At 53.0% G+C, this 9,664-nt stretch overlaps 1 protein-coding gene across 3 annotated transcripts in view; it reads left to right on the top strand.

Annotated features, from left to right (window-relative positions):
• The first annotated feature begins 714 nt into the window (after nucleotides 1-714).
• Nucleotides 715-9,664, top strand: part of IGFBP2 (insulin like growth factor binding protein 2) — a 29,408-nt gene continuing 20,458 nt past the window's right edge. Inside the window, exon 1 of one of the 3 annotated variants that reach the window (XM_050751307.1) lies at nucleotides 715-1,282. In XM_050751307.1, the coding sequence (XP_050607264.1) occupies nucleotides 838-1,282 (445 nt within the window). In that variant the 5' untranslated portion in view covers nucleotides 715-837. Of the gene's footprint in view, nucleotides 1,283-6,880; nucleotides 6,898-7,761; nucleotides 7,779-9,664 lie in introns of those variants that run through there. The other 2 variants (XM_050751305.1, XM_050751308.1) reach the window with 2 other exon arrangements.

The following is a 9,664-nucleotide window of genomic DNA, read 5'->3' as shown; positions in this document are numbered from 1 at the left end:
GCAACAAGTGCCTCGAGATTTGTAGGTGGGGGCCCAGGGTGCTAAGGGATTATTTCAGCAGGCGGAGAAGGGAGGGGGTCTGGGGCAGAGGAAGGGGGCAGGTTTTGCGGGGCATTGCACTTAGGGTTCTCATAGGTTGTAGTCACGAGCTCCCAGGTTTGCAAAACTGCAATAGTCACTAAGACCATTTGGGGCTGTTTGGGTCTAGTCTGGTCTAGACGGGTCTGAAACTCCGCAGGAACCACCCAACAAGAAGTCATTGTTCCAAGCCACGTGTCAGTGGCGGGTGATATCAAGGGATGGAAGGAGTTGGTGTGAGCCGACTGAAATCTACTGGAAGGTCAAAACGGTGCCGTATGTCCTTTGTGTTCACCAGCGGTTAGCCCAGTGCCGGCTACATGGGAAGTGCGCAAACGAAGTCCTCGCGAACTGAACTGAGAGCAGACAAAAGCACGCGCTCTTCTCCACCGCCACGCCGGTCCTATCCAAACCCGCGAGTTATCCGTATTCTCCTCCAGGAGTCAGAGTCAGGGCCAGAAGAGTGTGGAGGGACGTTGCCCAGGAAGAGTAGGCGACCCCCAGAGCCCGCAGCCAACGCTGGGGTGGGCGAGCGGGCGTGCGCGCACGCACTTGCCGGCGCGAGGGAGTGTCGGGGGGAAGGGAGTGGTCTCCAAAAGGGGGAGGGGAGAAGGCAGGGGGCGGGGAGAAGCCGGCCCTTTAGGACCCGGCTGCGGCGGCGAGGGAGGAGGAAGAAAAGGAGGAGGCGGCTCCCGCGCTCGCAGGGCCGTGCCACCTGCCCGCCCGCTTGCTCGCCGCGCCGCACTGCCGACCGCCAGCATGCTGCCGAGAGTGGGCTGCCCTGCGCTGCCGCTGCCGCCGCCGCCGCTGCTGCCGCTGCTGCTGCTTCTGCTGGGCGCGAGTGGCGGCGGCGGCGGCGGGGCGCACGCGGAGGTGCTGTTCCGCTGCCCTCCCTGCACACCCGAGCGCCTGGCCGCCTGCGGGCCCCCGCCGGTCGCGCCGCCGGCCGCGGTGGCCGCGGTGGCCGGAGGAGCCCGCATGCCATGCGCCGAGCTAGTCCGGGAGCCGGGCTGCGGCTGCTGCTCGGTGTGCGCCCGGCTGGAGGGCGAGGCGTGCGGCGTCTACACCCCGCGCTGCGGCCAGGGGCTGCGCTGCTATCCCCACCCGGGCTCCGAGCTGCCCCTGCAGGCGCTGGTTATGGGCGAGGGCACTTGTGAGAAGCGCCGGGACGCCGAGTATGGCGCCAGCCCGGAGCAGGTTGCAGGTAACGCCGGCTGGAGCAAGTAGTTGGGAGAAACTTGGAGGGCAGCGGGGAAGCCCGACGGGCGGCTGGACCTCACGGACTGTTTTAAGGGCGGCAGAGCGGAGACCTTGGACCAGATCAAGGGGGACTGTTGCGAGAGGGACCGGGAAGTCAGGCCCAGGGAGGGGAACTGGAGTTAGAGCAAGTGGAAGAGCCGTGGCGACTCATTTGGTGGGGATGAATGGGGAGAGGAAAGGCATCCCTGTTGCCATAGTCTTACCCGCGTGGAACGGACCCAGACTTCTATTCTGGAGGAGGGATTTGCTGAGAAGGGGGACGGTGGTCAGATCCATGGGAGTAGGAACTCGAATCTTATTTGGGGCACTACTTGAGGACCCAAGGGTCCTGGTGGGATCGCTGCTGGGAGGCCGAGGCTGCGGGGTGCCAGTGACGCCAGGAACCTTGGAAGAGGAGGTAAGCTAGGAGGAGGCACCGGCGTCCCCGGCGTCCCAAGGGACCCTTCCTTCAACTGGGGTTGTGAGTTAGAAAGAAAGGACTTGGTACTTTGTAGGATGGGTCGCTTAGGAGAAAAATGAAAACGAACACTACTGTTTCTCCCTAGGGAAGGAGCAGGGCTCTTGCTACCACGTTGAATGGAAAAATAAAAGGGAGGCATTTGGTAGGCGAGGGGTCTCCTAGCAGCTGAATCAATGTAACTTAAGCCGGATCGCCAGCTGCATTCCCGGGACGGGGGCAGCCAGGCTGTGCAGTTTCGCATCTGGGCCCCAGATCGAAAGGCAAGAGAGATGCGTTGCCACCCGCCACCCCCGCCCGTATCCTAAATTGAGGGACCCCTTCCTGTAGGATAGAATGGGGACCCGATATTCTTTGTTCGGGGGCCCTCATCCCTCCCAAAAAGTTATTTGAGGGACACAACCAGTCTCTAAGGAGGTCACTTTTTTTTTTTTTTTTTTTTTTTTTTTAAATTACGAAAGCCTCCTGCCCCAGTGGTCGGGAGGAAGCTGTAATTATTTTCTTTCCTCTTGGAGACAGTGGTGAAAAGTGTCCGCTGCCTGCTGCTGTTGCTGAAAAAGCAAGTGAGTCTAAGTTTATCAAACTTAAAAAGAAAAAGTGAAAACAAGAATCTTGCTTTTTAGCTTCTGAGGTCTTCGTAAGCCCCCCACCCCATGCACCAGCCCGCTCCCTTCTCTTGGTCTGCTATTGTTTTTTCCCCTGTTCTCCTTGAGAATGGAATTAGGGGTCAGAGTTGAAATCTTTCTTCTGTTTCTTTAGCACATTTTGATCTGGAGTACAGAGCAAGTTAGGGCTTCCTCTGAGTGGAGCCTCTCAGTCCCTTTCTTCTTCCTCGGCTCGCTTCCTTCCCTAGCCTGCCTGCAAGTTAACCCTTCCCTCCTGCTTCTCTTAGAAAGTAACAATGAAAGGAAAAAGCCCCCACGAAATCCTTTCACTGCGGGGTTCCTGTCCCCTAGTCCTGCGTTCCTCCTCATCACCCCTTGTGGTCCACCGGGGAGGTGCTGTGCAGTTTCTGAGCTGAACTCTGACAAACTAAACATCTTCCTCAGCAGGGTGAACTTTTTGAAAGGCCTCTAAGTTCATAGGATGGTTCGGCTGCTGACGGTTTTAATAAAGTGTGTGATGCCTTTCCTTCTTTAACGTTTTACTTTTTTTTTTTCTTCTACTCTTCGTTCGTTTCACTCTAAGCCTGAAAACCAATTCTACTTCCCAAATCCCTGAAGCCGGTTAGGGTCTTTAGCCAGGAACAGATGCGGCAGATTTTCTCCCATTCACTTTTCCCTGGAGCCTGAAGGGGGTGGGGGTGAGTTGTCAGGGGAGGCCAGGGACAATGGGGTGAGTTCATGGGAAGAATGTCACTCTGGATTTTCTGCCTGGTTATGGGACTCCCTTCCGCCAGCTTGCCCCAGCTGCCTTCTCCTCCCCAGTGCCCAGACGCCTTCCGCATTTTTGTGCACCAGCCTGGGAAGAGGGGATGTTAAGCAGGGGTGGAAGGTGGGGGGCGGGGCTGGAAGCTGAGTGGGTGCACTCAAAAGAAGTGACCAATGTCAGGGGTGCCTGAGAAAGAGTCGGGCTGGGGGAGGGGAACACTTCGGGAAGGAGCCTCAGGGTGCAGGAGGAAAAGGGGTCAAGGTTGGAGGCTTTTGTGCGGGAGAGGGTCTTAGGCTGGGGCAGAGACTTGGGGTCACTGGATGGAGAGTGCTGGGTCCGAGTTGGGTGGGGCCTGGCCCAGACGGAGATCTTAGCACTGAATCCTCTGCCTCCCATTCCATCTCCCGTCCCCTCTTCTCTCCCCTCCGAAGAATGAGCACCCCCCTCCAGCCTGCATTCCTCTTTGAGCAGGTTGCTTTTGAGAATTTTAAACATACCCTCTTATTTCGAGGCAGCGAACCTCAGCAGTTCCGGCTTTGCTGTTAGCTCTTTTGTCTTTGTTCCCGGGACTCAGGGGCTGTGTTGCTGCTGGCTTCCTGGGGATGGCAAGGATGCAGGGGTGGGGGTGGGCACATCAGTGGGTGGAAGGAGTGGGTGGTGGTGAGCCTGTATCCCACGGGGATGGTGGGCTGGGGCTTGTTGGTTCAAAGAAACTGAGAAGTCAGACTTGGGGGAAGGGGTGGGTAGGCCTAGAAGAAAAACCGAAAGGAGACCCTGAGATCTGCTTGAAGTTGGGACTCTAAAAGCATGTGTATGTGTTTGGTGGTGGAGAGGACAGAAGTGCCTAGAAATGTCAGGGTCGAGGAGGGAACAGGGTTGGGCCAGGCCAGGCCCTTTCAAAATTAAGGCTGGTCTAGACCGATTCCCTCAGTATCTCCCCAGCCTCCTTCCCTACCGTGTACAATGCAGGGGATTATACTGAGGGGTGGGGCCGCCCGAGTGGCCGTCTGGCCCGCTGCACATATAAAGGTGCTATAGAAATGTGTAGTCATTCAAAGTCCCAGGGCGGGCAGACAGGCAGGCAGGCAGGCAGGCGGGGGGCGGGCGGGCCTGGGGAGGCTCTGCATCTGCAGTTGCCTGGGAAGAATAAAGGGGGGAAGAGGCGAGCACTGATTTACAGTGGTTCAGTGCAGCTTCAAAAAAAAGGGGGAAAAAGCAACGGGACTTCTGGCTCAGAGTACTGCTTTGCATCTCGTCTTGCATAAATTTGCATACTGAGTTCAAAGTCGTAAAATAGACTAGGGAAATGAGTGGGATCTACTGTCACTGATTGTTAACACCACTACCTTCCACCTCCCTTCCCCCCATCTGGACAGGACTCCCAGCGCTAGTTCTGCTAAGCAGTGCTGCCTGAGTCACCAGTCACCACTGTTCATGAAAGAAGGAGATGGGGAAGCGCCTGTCTAGGAGACCAAGCAGGGTGTGGCAGTGTGCACCCTGGCCTTGGAGGCAGGGCCTCTCTGAAGGGTGTGGCCGGACAGATTCTGGACCAGTGAGGCAAGTGGCGTGCTTTCTGACGCCTGGGGCTGCCATTGCCCATGGTGGACTGCAGTTTGAGGAAGCTGCGGAATCCGGGTCTTTGTTTGAAATTTCCCTACTCGCCTTCCATATACGCCCAAAACATTTACTGCGATAGGTCCCTTTGTGTGGTCATAATGACCCACTTCTTTAGACGAGATATTTGAGGAAGGTTTGAGAACAGAAAAATTCTATGTAACAATGTTAAGGAATCTGAGAAAAATGAGGCACAGGAATCTCTGGGTTAGAATAGGTAGTAGAGCCTGGAAGCAGAGAAAAACCCATCTGTTGTATTCCCGAGGGTCTGTCTACACAATGGCTCTTGGCCAAGTGGACTATTGAGTTTCCTGTCAGGCAGAGGGAAGAGGGAGGCTTAGATAGTACTCACTGTTGGCCTACTTCAGTACTGAGCTTTAAGACTTTCAGGCAAATCATTCCTTCAGGCTCGGGGCTGGAAATGAGTTCTATAAAAATGCCATGGGGCCGGGCGTGGTGACTCACGCCTGTAATCCCAGCACTTTGGGAGGCCGAGGCAGGTGGATCACTAGGTCAGGAGTTTCGGAGACCAGCCTGGCCAGTATAGTGAAACCCCTTCTCTACTACAAGTAAATAGAAAAATTACCTGGGCATGGTGGAGCATGCCTGTAGTCCCAGCTGCTTGGGAGGCTGAGGCAGGAGAATTGCTTGAACCTGGGAGGCGGAGGTTGCAGTGAGCTGGGATTGCACTGCTGCTCTCCAGCCTGGGCGACAGAGCAAAAAAACTCCGTCTCAAAAAAAAAAAAAAAAAATATGCCACAGGTTGGCTAGGCGCGGTGGCTCACGCCTGTAATTCCAGCACTTAGGGAGGCTGAGGTGGGCGGATCACCTGAGGTCAGGAGTTCCAGACCAGCTTGGTCAATATGGTGAAACCCTGTCTCTAATAAAAATGCAACAATTAGCTGGGCATGGTGGCACGTGCCTGTAGTCCCAGCTGCTCGGGACTCTGAGGTAGGAGAATCGCTTGAACCCGGGAGATGGCGGTTGTGGTGAGCTGAGATGGCACCACTCCACTCCAGCCTGGGCAACAAGAGTGAAACTCCGTCTCAAAAAAAAAAAAAAAAAAGCAAAAGCCATGGGTTACCCGAAAGTAGGAGCATATCCATTCACTCATTATCTGACCTTTGAGAGCTGACTTGGAGAGAACTGTTCTACAGTCATCAGGTGGCTTCCAGTTGGTTCTCGGCTGGGCTGTTCATTCCCATAGAAAATGGGAGGTACAACTGTTCAATTTTTTTTTTTTTTTTTTTTTTTTGAGATGGAGTCTTGCTCTGTTGCCCAGACTGGAGTGCAGTGGCACGATCTCGGCTCACTGCAGCCTCCACCTCCTAGGTTCAAGCGATTCTCCTGCCTCAGCCTCCCGAGTAGCTGGGAATTCACGTGTGCATCACCACACACAGCTAACATTTTTGTATTTTTAGTAGAGGCAGGGTTTCACCATGTTGGCCAGGTTGGTCTCAAACTCCTGAACCTCAAGTGATCTGCCTGCCTTGGCCTCCCAAAGTGCTGGGATTACAGGCATGAGCCACCGCACCTGGCCACAACTGTTTGATTTTGATATGAGGAAGTTCTGAAAATTCTGCACCAAAGGGAATGGAGAACAGGTAAATACCTACGATGCCTAGCAGGACAGTACAGGGGGCTGCTGAAAGGAATGAAGGAGGAGCAGAACAGAAAGGGGCTGTGAGGCCATGTCCACGTCTGTTTTTGTTGTTGGTCCTTCTCATGTACTAAAACACTGTACCCAAAAGAAAAAAGCTTAGTTTTTTTTTTTTTTTTTTTTTTTTGTTGTTGTTGTTGCAAAGAGTCTGTGTATCTGGGAATTGTTATTTTCATTTGTATTTTTCTTTTTATTTATTTATTTTGAGATGGAGTTTTGCTTTGTCACCCAGGCTGGAGTGCAATGGCGCCATCTCGACTTACTGCAACCTCTGCCTCCAGAGAGTTCAAGCGATTCTCCTGCCTCAGCCTCCCAAGTAGCTGGGATTATAGACACCTGCCACCATGCCCGGCTAATTTTTGTATTTTTAGTAGAGATGGGGTTTCACCATGTTGGCCAAGCTGGTCTCGAACTCCAGACCTCAGGTTTTCCTCCCACCTTGGCCTCCCAAAGTGCTGTGAGTATAGGTGTGAGCCACTGCACCTGGCCTATTTTAATTTTTTAAGGAACTCTGTATCTGGGGAGTGCATTTTGTCTCAGCCTTTCTCTCTATGTTCCCGACTCCCTCTTTCCTCTCCTGCCTTGTCCATGCTGTCCTCTTGGTCCCTGCAGACCATTCTTTCCTCTCCCACACTTCTCCCTTCCATGCCTTTCCCACTCCAGCTCAGCTACAACACCTGCTTGCTAGGTAGGTGGGCGGGGCTCAAAAATGGTGTGGAAAATATAGTGGTCTTAACCTCAGAGATCCTTCCAATCAGAGGGATATTATGTAGGTGACTGGAGACTATAATGCTTGAAAAAACTGGAATCCTTAAATGAGGAGGGTGGTTGACTGGCCTTTGAGGGAAAGGACTCCTATAGGCCAGGGAATGGGGATTCTGTCCTATAGGGGTTAGCACTAGCACGGCTTCTGCTGAAACCAAGGCATAGAAGAGGGAGATGCTGCCTTGAATTCATGAGGGAAGTTGGTGACCTGGTTGGCAGATATTCTAGACCCCTCTGCTTCTCCTGTCCCTGGCCAGCATTTCACTGAGATGGCAGGCAGCTGCCAGGAGATTGGTGGTGCTCGCATTTGTCCTCACCCTATTATGAACTGGCTTCTGTGCCTACTTTGTCTCCTGTCTTCCACCTCCCTGCGAGGGAGGCCGTTCTACCTCCTTTTCACAGGTGTGGACACTGGGTGACTCAGCGATACCAAAGTGCTGAGAGGCTAACCTGGGTACCTTCCCATTGCACCCCTCTACCTCCATGGCTGGACAAGGAGTTGGGCTGTTGGCGGAGAAAAGCTTTTGACCGTATTGGCCAGCGGTTTTGTTCCTGGACAGCTGCCATGTGCAGGTGATGTATGGGGTACAGTAAATTTCTGCCAGATTTCAATGATGTAGATTCCCTTGACTCCATGGAGAGTCACAAGTCCTGGAGCTTGGGGACCTCACAGTTGTAAGTAGCCAGCATACAGAGGTCAGTCAAGAGGGACAAAAAAGTCACAGGGTGGGCCTCTTGAGAGAAGAGCTGCTGGGTAGCAGACGATGGCGCAGGCAGCCTGGCCTTTGCTGTCATATTGACCTGGGTTCCATTGCAGACCCGTCTCTTAATACTTCAGTAGTTAGTAAGGCTCTTCCTCCAATGCCAGTTCCCTGTTGGTAAAATAGCAATGATTTTACCTCTTTTCCAGGGTGTGTGTTAGGGTGGCTGTGATAATGGCAAGTACCTGACACATAGTAGGTTCTTGTACATGTTAGCTGCCTTAACAGTCTTGGCAAGCAATGTCTCCTCCTTGACAGTTAGCTAGCCTTTAAAATGAAAGCCAGACTGGAAAGGTCAGGCACGCCACTCCTTTCTGGAGGTTCAAATTCCAGGTGGTCTACCATGTACTAATCACCCAAGGTAAGAGATTTCTTCTTGCTAAGCCTCAGTTTTCTTATTTGTAAATCCGAAATTGATAATACTTCATTGGGTCAGCTACGCAGATGTGCGTAAAGCTATAAACTACATATAAAACCTAAGCTCTTGCATTTTGGTGATGAGTCACTTGATTTCCATCTCTTCACCTATGAATGGAAATATCCATACCTCTCCAACCTACTTTCACGGGGCTGTAGCGAGGCCACTTGTGGAAAGGGCAATGAAACTGTGTTTTAAATGTGATCCGCCCGCCTCGGCCTCCCAAAGTGCTGGGGTTACAGGCGTGAGCCACCGCACCTGGCTAGGCTTGCATTTTTAATTGATTAGTTGGGCAGTGCTCTTTGGATCCCATGTCCTAAGGTCTAGGACTGACTGTTTCTGGTATGGGAGCTTCTCTCTGCAGTGTCTAGAATGGGGGTTGGAGGGACTATGGGGAACAGAGGTGGCCCCAGAGCTTGGACACGTGGGTTCTCATGCTGGCCTTGCTGTTCATAAGCAGGTAACCCAGGGCTGAGTTCCTCCTTCACCTGGCCAGCCAACCTAGAAGACCTAGGCTTCTGGCTAGCAGTGTCCAGAGAGCTCTGGAGAATCCCTGAAACTAAATCTCCTGGTGGGGGAAGGTCCTCTCTGTATAGATGGCCCTCCAGGGGAAGTCTACAAGGATCCAGACTTCAGAATAATAGGGTTAAGTATTAGCGAATCCAAGTGGTCCAAGCACATTTAGCACATATGGCATGCTCAAGGGTGTGCAATTGTGCAGTCATCAAAGCCAGTGAGGACCCCCGATGCCACCCATTTCCTGCACCAGGAAAATGGACCTTTCACATCTCCGAACCTGGGATGCCAGAATGCACTGAACTTGATCCTGGCAAAGAAACTGGAAGCTCTTTCCAAAAAAGTGATGTTTTCTTGCTACATTGTCTCCAGAGTTTACTCCTGAGTTGGGGAGCAGCATCTCATTTTGCAAGGGGCTGATGGATTCTCCATAGAAACGCTGGGTTGGGGGAGTGTCTTCTGAGTACTGGGGTTCTACCTCATGTCTGATTCCATCTGTGGTACCAAAAAGCCCTCTGAATGGCAGCCTGTCTGTGCACGATGATGCCGAAGACTTTCTTTTCCAGCATCTAACGAGGCAAGGCCCCAGGAAGGCAGAGAAGGCAGATGCTTCAGTCTCGGAGGGTCAGAATACACTTACGGTGAAATCAGGGCTGGGGACAAGGCACAGTACTGCCACTGGGAATCTGGGGTGGATGATCATGTTAGACCAGGGGTGTCCAACCTTTTGGCTTCCCTGGGCCACTTGGAAGAAGAATTATCTT

Source organism: Macaca thibetana, chromosome 12 (genome assembly GCF_024542745.1).
Source record: "Macaca thibetana thibetana isolate TM-01 chromosome 12, ASM2454274v1, whole genome shotgun sequence".
Classification (NCBI taxonomy): Eukaryota; Metazoa; Chordata; class Mammalia; order Primates; family Cercopithecidae; genus Macaca; species Macaca thibetana.
The sequence above is the reverse complement of the archived record's forward strand: the minus strand, read 5'-3'. Positions and strand labels throughout refer to the sequence as shown.